Source organism: Bacidia gigantensis (assembly GCF_019456465.1).
Source record: "Bacidia gigantensis strain McMullin 20006 chromosome Unknown contig_175, whole genome shotgun sequence".
NCBI classification, from domain to species: domain Eukaryota; kingdom Fungi; phylum Ascomycota; class Lecanoromycetes; order Lecanorales; family Ramalinaceae; genus Bacidia; species Bacidia gigantensis.
In genome coordinates this window covers 268,162-282,901 of record NW_025408595.1, presented here as the reverse complement: position 1 = coordinate 282,901, position 14,740 = coordinate 268,162, and the positions used below count along the sequence as shown (strand labels likewise).

Genomic DNA, 14,740 nt, shown 5'->3' with positions numbered 1-14,740 from the left:
GCACAGCAATGGGAGCGCAGGGATATCGATGAGAACGATTGTGATATTGAAGAAAGTATGATGAACAGAGATCCAGTGAAGGCTATCGTGGTACAGCACGGCGTGATCAAGTCAAGAATTTTGCGACCGGGAGAAATGAAAAGAAAGGACACGAAGACCCCGCATGCAATCTCGCACTATCCCAGAGTGAATGTGTTGACCCCGAATAGGGCAATGCAATCCCGTGTTTACCTCGTCGCCACCGGCGCTTGGCACTCACACTCTGTATGCCGGCGAGATGAAGCAGAGCTTGCAAATATACATGCCAATGTTCGGAGCAATAATTGGAAGAAAAACCTGGCTAAGTAAAACCAAGATGTATCTTTGACTGCAAACTAGGCAACAATTTGTTGGGTGAAAAAAAAAAGTGAATTTGAGGCGATGTAGAGACTCGAACCAGCGACAAAATAAAAAAGAAAAGGGGGAATTCAGGTCCTATCGGTCATCCCTGTCAAAGCAAGCTTCAACTGGGTCGGCGGCAGGCGGACCGAATTCGTAAATCTCTCTAACTGCGCCATCTCACCTGCGCTATTCTATACTCAATAGCCTTCATATTCTAATATATATTCTTTTTCAAAATTAGAAAACAGCCTGCGACTAGACATTCTCACAGCGCCTATGATAGCTCATTATAGCAGACTAAAGAGTCTGCACTTATCGACTATCTTGTCCAGAATTGTACGCATCACAGGTTCTCTAGCACTTGCAATATTCTCTCCTCTTCTCCATTACCCTGAAACCTTTTCTCCCCAAGCTATCGTGAACATCTTCTTGCTCATCTCCATATCACCATCGCTCCCTCCTTCTGCGCTACCCCATCCTTCCACAATTCTCCTTCCACCCCTCACTCCCTCGTGCGCCCACACTCTCTAAACAAACACACCCCTTTCTCATCCTCGTCTGTCCTCTGCAGCACCTCTCTCACTTGCATTCCCACATACTTCTCACCTTCATATCCATCATGCAGAGCCATTCTTCTCGCACCCTCAATTTGCCACCTCTTACCCCTCGAACACCTCTTACAGCCGCTACAACGCCGCATAATTATTCGCATCAGAATCATGCATCCTAGCCCTTCGTCTCTAGTATCTAGGATCTTAACATCAAAAGATAACTTCTTCCTAAATTTCCCGCAGTGTGCCCAGCCTCAGCTGACATCGAGCCTCATAATGAGAGAAACTCGCTTTGTCTTATCTCGCGGCTGCGACACCCTGACTTTGATGGTAAATCTGGAATGTAATGATTATTGTGGACGCCCACGCTGAAACTTCTTCTTAGGCGACTATCTATCCCCATACCAAGAAGGCCCATCTTGCTCTGCTAGACAGCGAAGCGAGTTCGCGGTATTTGAACTCGACAGCGAGCAGTTGGCCAAAGATACCTACCTTGGAGTGGAGAATATAGCTTCGTTGGCTTCAAGTCTTGACAGGTTCAAGCAAGCTCCCGCATTTACTGTTGGCTACAATGGAAAAACAAACGCAGCCAAGTGGAAACGGAGGATGCGCCCCCTGCATTTGAGGTACAAAAACGTTGCTGACATGGTTACCGTCGCGGGTGGTGAAGTCGGCAAATATGATCTGCTTTACCAAGCAGCAAACAAAGACGTTCCAACATCTGTGCCAGTGAAGGCTTGACAAAGTACTGTGGAGATACAATCCAGCCTAGGCGACTCAACACAGGATCGATGAATGAAAAGCTTTCCGGTGGGACTAATGGCAAGAAGGCAGACAGATAGTAGGAAGGCGCTGAGAAACAAATATATTAGGTCAACCCTGTCAATGCCAAATCTAGTTATTGCTGCGTCATCAGACCTGAAAGAGAGGTGGAAGTGCCGGCCCCGCGCTATAGATTCCATAGTACGCCTTGGTCACTGCGCAAGGTCCAACCATCCTCTTCTTTCTCACATCCATCTCCCAATTCGGATCATGCCTTGGCCATCTCTTCATCCCCACCAGCCTCCCAAGGAAAAGACAGAAGGTCTACGCAAAGGCATCAGAGGTCACATCGCTGTTGGATCATATTACTAGGGTTATGCCAAGGCGATACCACATTGATAAGCTGGAGGTCTTGAGAATTGATATCTAGTGGAGAGTCTCAGTGCGCAAAACAAATCGAAAGACCATTAGGCCTTATCGATCACCATGCGGTATGCATGAACATTCAACTCCCTTCTGAAGATTGTGCATTGTGGGCCAACACTTTTTGAATCTTGTCTATTATATTACGAGCGAGGATCACTATCTGAATTGTGTACATGTTATGGAGATGGAGCTGTGTGCAGACTACAAGATATACGCAGATATTTCTCGTCTCGCTACACTCGTGGCTGGGTCACTGTACTCACAATTCCAATGACTTGATGTCCTACGGTACTGTCGGCTGCCTTGCCAATATAGCTAATAAGGGCTCCAGAGATACCGTGCCATCCGCTGATAGAATGTCCCCACTTAACATTTGTATGTCCTAGAAAGGTCATATCATCTAGGTGACCAGTAATTAGAGTCTTGAAAGATGACTTTAGAAAGTAACAATAGTAGTTGAGCCCCGGCATGTCATCCATCTCCGGAAATTGGCGACGCATACGCTCTTTGTCTTCGTCGAAAACTCTGCTCATGTTCCAAGGATCTACCTCTTAAGCGGTCACTCAATGCGTTTTGACCCTTTCCCGCTGCGATGACTATATCCCGAAGATGGATCGTGTTCATTGCATTGAAGAGATTGCTTTATATCCCATAAACTGGTAGGGACCTTATTTCAGGGGTAAACTTAAATATTATAGTGTTTTTGTTTTGCTCGGTCTATATAATTAGTCTAATACTTTTTATAGTAGCAAATATAGATCTTGCATATACTATAGCCTTTAATAGTTCTTAAGAGCCGATTTTGCTATTACTTAGCTATAGTATTTAGTTTTAATTCCCCTAGTAGTTTCTAACTTACTTAATTTAAGCGTATTTTTCTTTTACTATTGATTTTATAAATAAAGCATATTAATAAGCATCTAAGCTTAATTATTTAATATCTATATAATAATATAGGATAGATTTAGCTTTTAAAAAAAAATTTATTTATATAACATTTTTTAAATTAACTAATTATCATCTTCATAAGCTTAATCCGAAACTTTTTATAAAAACTATTTATTCTTTTTTCCCTATATAGCTTTTTTAATATATTTATACTAATTTTATAAGCGTTAGTTACTATAGTATTAAGTAAAACATAGAATAGCAGTATTTATACTTGCTATTATAGCTTTTATATAAAATAATAAAATTAGAATTAGTTAGTATAACTAACGCTATTTATATAATAATTATAATTGTTAATAAAAATTAAGATAAAAAGATTTTTAATAATATTATTGCTAAAAAAAATAAATAATCTTTATATTATTAAATATTAAAGTTAGTTGTTGTTGCTTATAAATTATAGTTTTTTTATTATTATTAATAATATTTATATATAAAATAATTGCCTAATTTATTTATATAAATTAATAAACTTACTTATTATCGCTTATAGCTATATATAGCTTTTTTTATTTAAGCTACTTACTATATTTAAGCTTAATATCTATAATTATAAATTATAAACTATAATTTTTTTTTTTAATAATTTACTTTTTTATTATATAATTTTTTATATTTTTTCTATTACTTCCTTTATTATTTTTATAGTTTTAATAGTACTTATAATATTAAAGCTATTATATTTAAATTAAGTTAATAGCTAAAATAATATAAATAAGTTATTTAACTAAATAATATATTTATTTAATATATTAATAAAGTATTTTTATTTAAGCAATTTAAGTACTATTGCCTATATATTAAAGTAACCTTATTTTTTAGTTTAGTAAAGACTTATATTTTATAGTTTATCCTTTTTTAAGTATTATAGCTAATTTAGAATATATTTATTATTTATTAATATTTATATTTTATATCTTTTTAGAGTTAGCTTACTAAGAATATTTATAATATTTCTAAATCTACTTATAAATTTAGTAATTAATTTATTAATATTTAAATAAGTTCCCCTATACTAATAATATTTAAAAATAGTTTATAAGTATTTATTTAAAAGATCTAGTTTTTTAAAAATAGATTTTAAATCTTTTTTTAGCAATTTTAATATATAAAGAAACTAGCTAAACTATTTAAAGTATATAAAACTTATATAATATATTATATATAAATATATAGGCTTATACTTTTTATTTCTATTTTAAAAGTCTATTATATTAGTCTTTAAATAAATATTTATCTAAATAATAATTTTTATAAATATATATAGCTTATTTATAGTAATAAGCTTTTAAGCTTTTATATATAAAGTAATTTCCAACTTTTAAATTAAAAATAACTTTTTAATAGTATAGTTATTTATATATTTAGCAATAATTAGAAGTATTTTATTAATAAAAAATAAGCTAAAAACATTATATAAATTCTGAGTTTTAATAGCTTTTAGTAAAGACCTTTTTCTAGACGTATATAGTTTTTTAATTTTTTTTGCGTTAAAGTAAAGTAAAAAACATTAAAGTAAAAGCTTTTATTTAGAGGAAGGCAGCAGTAAAAGCTTTAGGTCTATAGGCACGTAATCTATATTAGTAAATACTCTATTACGCGGCATAATAATGGTAGGAGTAATAATAATCAAAAAAAATAGCTGGAAAACGCGTCCAAATTAGCGTCGGATTTAAGGTCCCTACCAGTCCGTGGGATAGTTGGGCAATCTGTAGGATCGTGATCAACAGCATAGATAGCAATGTCCTATTCATTGTTTCTATACACCAAATGGCAAGGGATCTTTACCTTCGCTTATACTGATCCGAGTGAGGGTAAGCAAGAATGATAGGAGATCTGCATACCTCCAAGATCGTAAGCAGGACTAATAGAAGGGTTGTTGCCGCGGGCTATCAAAGCATTAATAGCCTCTGGGAGCGTGTCTGTCGTGCTTTGATCAAAGCCTGACCCCGTAGGTCTACTAGACTTGACTTCAACGGCAACGTTGACGTTGAACAATAGCAAGCTTCTTTAAAAAAGAATGGCAAGTTAAGAGAGAAATCACTTTGTGATGCTGTTCCCAATGAAGAAACCGCTCAATGGATTATTGAAGGGGTCTTCCAAAGATAATATGCCCTTAGCTTTTGCAAATCAAGTAGGATATTCAACTCCTACGTTTGGAGTCACTAAGCAATAACAAGTGAAATGATGCTTAATACCTACCTCGAGATCTCTAATCAATGTTTGTCTATCCTACCCTTTGAAAGCTGCATGAAATAACTCATACATAGATAGGCATGGGATATTTTCTGCGATTCCTGCTATTTGCTAGGGCGACCTTGAAAGGGCAGCTTTCATAGGTGAAGCCACAATAAGCTCATTCAATTCCTAAATAAATCATAAAGATTATAGGACGCTCCGCCTCAGCGAATCAACTCGAAAGGTATTTAGTTAAAAGAGCCTACGTACAATTTCTGCCCTTTCCACCCCGCTTGCCTCTCATGCGAATGCAATATCTTTCTCGTTCCGACCCCCGCCCCCCTTGCCCCTCTTTCTAATCCTCCCTCGTACAGAACCACATTTCGCAAAAGCGGCGGCAACGGCAATGTAAATATCCTCGGAGGGAAGACAAAGTCAACACGTTCTTGATCTGTCCGTCTGTCGTAGTTGGGTGCCAAGATTGCGGTGAGGTATGTCAACTTTTGAGGCTTATCCGGATCGTGTTGGTGAGCGAGAGGTGTGAAACGAGAAGCTGTTGGTCTAATATTCCCATCCAGGAGGTTCATTAGTAGGCGCAAGGTCGTGGGATTGAAAGAAGCGAGCAAAGTTGCCTTAGCGGAGGCGATGGTATCAAAATAGAGTTGGTAGGATCATGGTAGCCTGCTGTTATTCACACTCTAGAAGCTTCTTATAGAGGACTACTATCTCCACTTTAGTTGTCTCCATTCGACAAGGTGATTTGCCAGATTCTCGATTTAGTGTTGGGAGTAAGCACGATCGTATGGATAGGCATTGGCAGCCAGATTATGCCATTAAAATCATAAGCTTGCTATTCGATTTCTATCTCTCTATTCTTCACGCAAGAGAGCAGTATGCGAAGCCCCAACATTGGTAGATAGAAATCAATTTCCCCATTGAAGCCGCGTAAAATAGCTTTGACCGTGGGCTGGGACTGACACCTGCCAAGCAAGAGCGTGAAAAGGGTCCATGGAGCGTTGTGTTATGTTCAGCTAGGCCAGTAGTGCCCACCAGTTTCAAGATAAACTAACAATAGTATGGTCTTGCGTGTATTGTAGCCATACCATTGTTCTTTGCCAAGGCAGGTGACGGCTCTGGAAGGTGCAGAGAAGCCATCTGGAGGTTGCCTCAGTCTCAAAGAACGTGAAACACTAGACAATTGCACGAAGTGATCACTGTGACTGCTCGTTATCTCAGCCTCAAAGTACAGTCCTCATATGGTCTTGCTATTGGCTGTAGGATCGACACGTCGAACTCCGCTCTTTTGCCGTTTTTATCAAATTTGGAAAAATTAGCTTGAAAACTATGTTGAAGGATCTTACTTAGGGGATTGTTCTAAGCACAGAAGAACATGAGTAGTAACAATAGAACGGTGTTGCATAACGAAGGCGCTAGAGTCATTGTCCGGTAATGCGCCCCTCTTTCTTGCAAGTGATCTATAGAAGCGGACAGGGTGGCAGCTTCTAGGGCGATAATCTGCATGCTTTTCTTGGTTGAAGCGACAGAGTCCTCAGTGTTTGAGGACGCACGCCAATGCTTTGTTGCTGCTGCCGATTCGTCTGGCTTCGGAGGTAGTAGTGTAAGTGCGGGTGTGGGTGCAAAAAGGAGGAGAATCATTAAGAGCAGAGGTACGGGATCAACCTCTATGGTTGACTGGGCTAACTGAGGACGATTGGGAACCTTCCCCTAGACTTTGCCTCGGAATAGGTTTAGTAGCTGGCGGTCGGATGGTTGATGCAAAAGTAGGAATGTCGATAATTCAATTGGTGGGATATGTGGTTTGCTAGAAGAACATTTGGATAGCGGCAGCAGGAGACGGTCCTAGATGAGCCAAAAGGAGGAAGAGTGGTGTCAAGAACAGTAGGATGAAGTTCGTGAGTGATCGACCAAGTCTTGATTGCGTGAGGACATTCTGTAAGGCTTATTTGATGCTCTATTCATGCTCGTCTTCCTGGGTGCTTGAGAGGCAATCATTCTCACCAATTGTGCAGAGATGAGACAGACAAAGCACCAGTCGCAGATGTGTCCCTCAATTCGTAATCTGGGCACTGAAAAGCCATTCTCCGGGCATCACAGTAATTTCTGGATTGGAGCTGCCTCCCAAATCGCATTGAACCCGTTGATTTCGAAGAGAGAATGCGCCATTCATACTTCTTCCTGCATTGGTCCTCTTACCCTCCACCATCTTTTAGAATCCATCGCTGATAGGTCTTCCCCTCTCCTGCTCCCCTCTATCCTCACCAAAGAGTTCCTTTACCTTTTCGCTCGCCAAGGACGACAATCTATCCGCGTTCCAGCGGTGGAAATCATTCACCCTATCCTCCGGCACTTACTATCATCCATTCATTTCTCCTGCGCCGTCTTCTCGTGTCTACTGCCTCAACCTTGGCCCGGACCATCTTCCCTACCCTATATTATCCACTTACCACCCATCCGCTATCCATCTTCCTTCTCCCCATTGGGCTTGTTCTAGCGATGAAGCATGCGAAGGTATTAGTTCAGCTAGACTTTCTGGCGAAGCACTCATATACAAATTGTCCCGATGAGAATTCCCTAGTCGGCGTGGGGTCGGGGTATCTGTCATGGAAGCTGTAGCGGCTGATGCGGTAATTGAGGAAGTGTGATGGCGGGATCGCGCCTGCTTGAGGCGGTCAGAAAGGAGACTTCTAGACTCATCCGTGATTGCCCGGACTGCATACTTACGGGGAAGAGTATGATCGCGGAAGGGATGGCTCAGTGTTCGACTGGATGATAAGGGGCAGCAGGCTGAGGGGCAGGGTTACGTTTCGGACCGTTTATCAGCATTGATTTTTCAGGTAGAATTTTCTCTTCCTTAGGGAATGTATTATCCTCCTTGTGCTTCTCATCGCTGGCGAAAGGGAGCCTAGTGGTTTCTTGTCGCTAGCACTCGCTCCTTTTCTCTTGTTTCATCCAAGCCTCGACCAATACCCTAGTATATGTACGTTCATAGCAGTGCTTTCTCTAGAGCACACAAGCGGGGCATATTGGACCAAGTCGGGACTCTTTGGTTGTAAGCGCGAGGGACCGACAGGGTGATGTCATCCGCAGACATTTGTTTTCGGCATTGGTGAAGTGTACCAGTGAAGGGTACTAGTGAGAGACATCGGTGACGCTGTTGGAAATTGGACACCCTCGAGGCCAGCTAGAGCGACTCCCCAATTCTGGATCAGTGGACTGAGATGCGACCGCCAAGCAGAAACTCGGGCCGTATCTCTGCAACCATGAACAAACCTTTCTTTCGGTCAGTATCATATCCAAATCCAAGTCTACTTTAAAAGGCAATGCTTTAAAACCCTTGCATCTCGGCAAGTCAAGAGGCTGCTGTGCTTAAGTCGCAGATAAACATGGCGCAATCCTTATCCGCTGGCCTGTTAGTTTCCTCATTCCCAATGGACCGCATGATCTGCTTTGCGATTGTTTCTTCGTCTTCTTGCTCCAAGAGTCTACTAGCTAGCAGCTTTAGATGTTTCGGAACGCTGCCAAATGTTTCCGGAGGAAATCTCCGCTATTGATTAAGTCCAATTTACCTTCTACTTTACTCGCAAGCATCATGATTTGGATAATCGAGTCATGGTCAAGGAATCAGACACATTATAGGATGATGATTGAGTCAACACTGGCTATGAATAAGTAAGACAATAGGTCTATGTGGAATGCAAAAACGGGGAATGTGGCTACCTGTCTTAGGAACTTCACTTCGGAATAAATATACAATTTTTCTTTTGCCTTCTAAAAAGTTGTCCAACGACAAATTTATAAGACTTCGTATCAAAATAGAGATTCACTTGGCGGGATATCTTGTACATAATAATGGGGCTTTGTCATGAACCTGGATGCGGCGCTTGTGCTGTCGTAGTGAAAGTGGAATGGAATTGGGAATGTCGTTGTCAGATTGGCAGGTCGACTTCAACTGAATTTCCCGGAGAATAGGGCCCGCGTACATGCGATCTGGTCATGAATTCGTTGACCAAACGATGCAGGGACTCTGTGAAGGAGAAACAACACTCTCAAGATCGCATTATCCTGTGCATTGTTATCCGTTACCGGTCGCGCCTCAAAGCACTTCTTAACTTAATCACGCAGAAAGTTGAGTTGGTCGAGGATCCTGCAGCTAATGTTTGAATCATAGTTCCGAGGTCGATGGTACTGTAGTTAAGTAGAGCACAGTATTCTTGCGGCACTTAATGTTCGTGTCAACTAACTTCCAAGTAGATAAAGATCAATGCTGCCGAAGACTGGAGCGCAAGATAGAGGATCAGTCTAGTCTATAAGATGCTCGCAAGCTCAAAACAGATCTCAATAGGTCAATTTGGCCCCTAAGCTTACCTTGCAGGCTTGCGTCGCCAGATGCGTCTGACTGAGAGAGATAGGCAACATTGGCATAGCGTCCTACTCGAATGCGATCTTGATCTTGACAAGAGGACTCGGGACTGAGCGGGAAGTTCCGCGGCCACGTGACGTAGAACTAATCCAGGCGAGTAAACATTGAGGACACTTCAAATTCACCATTCAACTTCCCACCAGCTCCATGATTCACAATTGCGCATCGAACTTCTTTCAATGAGCTGTCCACGCGAAGTTTACCAGATACAATTCACTTTGCGCACGTGCGCAGCCCCGCTCTCCCTTCACTTCTGCGAGGCTTCACCTCGCACTCTCACACATGCAGGGAGCAGAGCTGCTAGAGCTCTCCCTTCAAGTCGAACGATGGAAAGGCGAAGTGATTAGACAGACCTCTCTGGATCAAGAGCAGCTTCAGGCAAATTCACGCAAGCGTGACAGCCGTTCTATGAGTTTGCGATCATCGGTGAAGCGACAACGTCTTGACAACCTTTCCGCAAACATCCAGAGGCCTCCACCTGCCCACCTTCCCCAGGACCCTGACCTACAAAAAGGACGTATTGAAAAAGCCAAAATCATGTACGACCCTAAGACCCCTTCTCAAGGACCCGCAAAAGGCTCGGGCGGTCAGAGCGCGAGAAGAGATCAGCACTTGCACGAAACAGATGGTCATAGCAAGCAATACATAGGAGGGCGTGTGTATGAGATTAGATCGCGTCAAGACCCGACTCGCCAGAGTGGTAGCAGCAACCAGCCTGCGCAGGTCACATCAAATGCCAGTGAGCAAAGTGAACTAGGAGCAAGGCAGCTACGCCCGAGGCCTCCTCATGCTGGTCAAGTGAACCTACTAGACCAAGCGACACAAGAGACAGGGAATCGAGGTCGGCAGAATATACCGAGGGGGGTGCAAGGCCCGCATGAGAAAGAGACTAGATACACAAGACAAGAATCTAGGGAGAGCGGTGCACAACCCGCAGCACCCCACGGGCATGGTCTACAAAAGACCCAGCCGTTCCGCAGCAAGCAGCATGAATCAAGTCCTTATTATACCACGGAGCCGAATCAGCAAAGCGGCTTTGGAAGGGGAAACATGCAACGCTCTCCTTATGCGACCGGTCAGCCCGTACATGGTAGAGTAGGACCGGATGATCTAGCCACAGCAGAACACCAACCATGTGGCCAAAAAAGTTCATATCAACAACATTCATACGAACGTGCATTCGACGACGGAGAGCTTGGAGACGACAATGAGGAACCTTCTCTTGGTGAGGATGATGCCGAATTCCACCCGGGTGCAAGTCCCGCCAAATCAGTCCAATCAGGGAGATCAAGACCCAATAATCAGACCAAGTTATCCCATCAAGCAGCTTTTACGCCAGCGGAGAATTTTCAGGCCACTGACAAGGGATCAGCCAGGCCAGGACGTTCTCCCAAACGAAGCACTGGTCAGAATATGGCCAAACCCTTTGACATCGCACACCTGAGCATGCAACACTTGGCACGGTGCAATCCCCCAGTTCGATTATGCAGCTATGCTGAAGCACGTCGGCGTACTAAGCTTCCCGATGCTGTTGAGGAACTGTGGAACCATCTCGACTCCGTTCCGAAGAATGCCATACCTCACGAAACGAGAGTCAGTATGGAGGATTTGAACGCTGTCAAGAGATTAGCTAACAATTGACAGAGTTCATATCGCAATGACGAAAAGATGACTCCTCGGAGGAGTAGAAAGGCCCCTAATGATCATGAGTTCTCCAGCGCAACCCAACCTTTCAGGCTCTCGGACCATGCCCTTCTAGACTTCAAAAAGGAGATAGACTCTATTCTGACCGAGGCACGCTGGAACGAATTCTGTCAGGCCCACGAACGCCAGTGGGGCAACGTTGCCTCCCGCTTCCTCAACACGATCATCAGGCTACCACACGTTTATCCCTGCCGACTTCTAAATATGTAGGTGTCTGACTCTAGAAAGCACGCTATTGCTAATGAAGTTACAACCAGCGAAAATTGTTCCATCAACCCTGTTCAAATGAGACCGACCCTGAACGAAGGCAAGGGCGGCACCAAACCGCTAATCCACGATGTGAAAAGCAACGAGGTCAGCGAGACCCCAGCCGAGCGCGAGGAACGTGCATTGTCGAAGATGATAGACTGGGGCGTGGCGTTAGCGCTTGAGGACGACGACCTTAAGTCTGTTGAGCTCTGCTTTGGCGAATATGAATACCACTTAGAATGCACACTCACACAATGCACGACATATATCGATAAATGCCCCATCTTCATCGATATCGAGATGAAGAAGGCCAGCGTTCCGGATCCCAAAATCCAGCTAGCGGTATGGAAGCAAGCTGCGCTCAAGAAGCGTCAGCATCATGGCTGGGATACCAAGGTTCCAATGCCAGGTATCACGGTCGAAAAGCACGAGTGGAACTGCTATCTCTTCTTTAAGTCTCAAAACAACCTGGTAGGTTCGGAGCTTTATGTTACCATTGCCATTCCCCAAGGCGCAGCCCTCAATATGTGACTTGCTAATGCCGGCTATAGATCATGCTTGGGCCGCAGAAGCTCGGAGGCACCAACGACCGCGGCTCCATCTGGGAGCTCGCCCGCAAGCTCAACATTCTGATCGACTGGGGCACCAAAGAATACAGAAGCTGGCTTTACACCAGTGTGCTTAACCAACCAGAGCGAGGCAAGCAAGCCGCCCGTGCGAGTCGGCCGCCGTTGCCGAAACGGCTGCCTCTGATAGGGGAAATTAGGGGTTACGATTGGGAGAGGGAGGGGGAGGGGGCGTGTTGGACAGGGTGTAATAAACCCTCACTTAAAGACAAGAAGTAAAGTCAGGCTGATCACCAAGCATAGCATGCATCAATGGGTAGCAGAAGTAGGTTCAGCCAACATGCAAGACGTGCCTCTCTTCTTTCAAAATCAAAGCCACACTCCACGCTCATAAATCGTTGCATACAACCGTGCAGTTTGCCTCAGATTAACAGAGACAGGCATCAGATAGCAAGACAGCAGGTACCCACAGGCAGCTTTCATACAAGAACTCAACATAAGAGCCGATCCCCACTTCGTTCAAGACGACAACGACCTTCACGGGTAACAACAAGCAACATAGTCTTGAGTACGATCATTTGAACCACACACTAAGGCAAACCCCTTTGGACCTGATCCAAACATGGACTTTATTCGGCCATATAACGACCGTGTGCCAGATGAGGACATTCTTATTCACGCGCGTTAACCAGGTATGGAGGATGAAATCGCAAGGGAAATTCACATTGGCGCTTCATTCCGGAGAAACTACTCTTTCAGCTCATGTAGCTTCCCGGTCGTGAGCGGACATCGGACATCAGACACGAGACACCAAATAAGACCACCGGCGAATTTCTTCCTCCTCCATCCTCCTCCGTCCTCCTACATTCTTGCTCGCCATTCATATCTGCACGTATCTCTCGACCAACCTCCCTCATTCTCATCCTAAAGCTTGCAAAATCATCACGCCATCGTTCGCGGACCCCAGCGCAGGAAAACATGCAAGACGGAGCAGAATCAAACCCTCTCCCCACGCTGCCTCCAGCACGAAGCAGAGATGAAGTACTGCAAGCCATCATGACATTTGGCGATGCCGACGGAAATAGAGGAGGATCTGCTCGTCAGGGTGCTGTAAAGGTGACGGAGTTCGCTCCGCCTCGCATGCCTGGACGTTATGCCTCAGCGCCACCTAGTCAAACCCCTAAAGACTGCATGCCAGTCCAACCAGATGCAGGATCCTTAGGTGGTGAGTCAGACCACAGCCATGACCGCGGCCACGCCGTACCAGGCGCTAATGGTGCAGGTTCTCGTCGAGCTCATCCCAAACCCAACCGTCACGTAGCGCAGCACCGTCGTGGGTGGCTCCAGTCACTGTAATGAGTACCTTCTCCAATGCTTGATGGATTTGACTGATACCTGAAGCGCGCCGATCTGTCTGCTATTCACATGGGCTGGTTGCCTGCTGGCCAGCATCCTGATCAGTCTGACCTTCAATTACTCCCTTCGTGACGAGCCCCTGCCCTTTCCAGGCTTCTGCAACCCATCCCACCCCCTAGCCGCCTACTCGCTCCCTTCAACCTGAAGCTCAACATCGACTACGACGTCCACGCGCGGATCTTCGCACAACTCAACGAAACCCCTATACTTCCCTCCCTCAAAACAACCCGTCGTGCTGCCTTGCATTCTCTCGAAAGTCTCAACACTAGGCTCACTTTGGATCTTCCATGCGCGTTAAAATACTACCCAGGAAAAGCGGCTGAAGAGGAGGAAGGGAATCTGCACCTTCTCCCAACGATCCTCGCCACGAAAGGAATGACGAAGAGCGCCATCCACGAGCTCGAAGAATTGCGAAATAGCTTCAAAGATCTTGAACCGGGCTACGAGAACGCTGTCAACACCTCACGCATCGCCTACCAGCAGTCCCTCCCCTTCTTGCCCTCATTCCGGCGCGACGCTTTTTACGCCTCGTTCTACAAATACGCGTTTAGGGGCTATTACGCCGCCCAGGACGCAGCTGTCGCAATGAAGCAGCAATGGGGGCGAAACATGTATCAACGCGCATCGGCGTCTGCGTCGCGCATCCTCCACCGTGAACGCCACGATAGCTAGGCTAGAGGTGTTTCTGATCGAGCTAGAAAAGCTGGAGAAAAACGCCCTGCATCCCGACACGCTCAGCTTCGGCCAAAGCCCTGAGGGATTGGGTACGAGCATGAATACCACGGTTGGCTCCACCAACACCGCGTTCTCAGGGTTTAGGTCCCGGCTGATGTCGTGGGTGCGTGGCGAAGACGCTATGCAAGACGCCGAGGATCCCGATGTCCAGGCAGTGCGTGAGTGGTTGAAAGGCTGGTATTTCCGGCATGTGTTCGAGCCTGCTGCTCCTAACACGGAGATGAGTAGGGCAAGGGCGGAGAAGGAGTGGAGGGATGTGCAGTGTGGGTGTTTGAGGGGTGCGTAGGTGAGGTGGAGGCAGGATAAAGATAGAGTTGGAATGAGGGGGGAAGGGGGAATGGAGGGGAGGAAGGCTGGGGATTTGGAGATGCTTTTTTCGG

The 14,740-nt window shown here is 44.7% G+C and overlaps 2 protein-coding genes across 2 annotated transcripts; both read left to right on the top strand.

The window, feature by feature from the left end:
* Window positions 1-9,972: 9,972 nt before the first annotated feature.
* On the top strand, window positions 9,973-12,488 carry KY384_002890 (uncharacterized protein; the record flags this gene model as incomplete). Its single annotated transcript, XM_044811412.1, has 4 exons — window positions 9,973-11,283; window positions 11,335-11,600; window positions 11,652-12,114; window positions 12,195-12,488. The coding sequence occupies 4 exons, from the start codon at window positions 9,973-9,975 to the stop codon at window positions 12,486-12,488; spliced, it is 2,334 nt and encodes a 777-aa protein (XP_044671688.1).
* A 699-nt stretch (window positions 12,489-13,187) lies between these two features.
* On the top strand, window positions 13,188-14,646 carry KY384_002889 (uncharacterized protein; the record flags this gene model as incomplete). Its single annotated transcript, XM_044811411.1, has 3 exons — window positions 13,188-13,555; window positions 13,718-14,236; window positions 14,298-14,646. 3 exons carry the CDS (start codon window positions 13,188-13,190, stop codon window positions 14,644-14,646), a joined length of 1,236 nt encoding a protein of 411 aa, XP_044671687.1.
* Window positions 14,647-14,740: the final 94 nt, after the last annotated feature.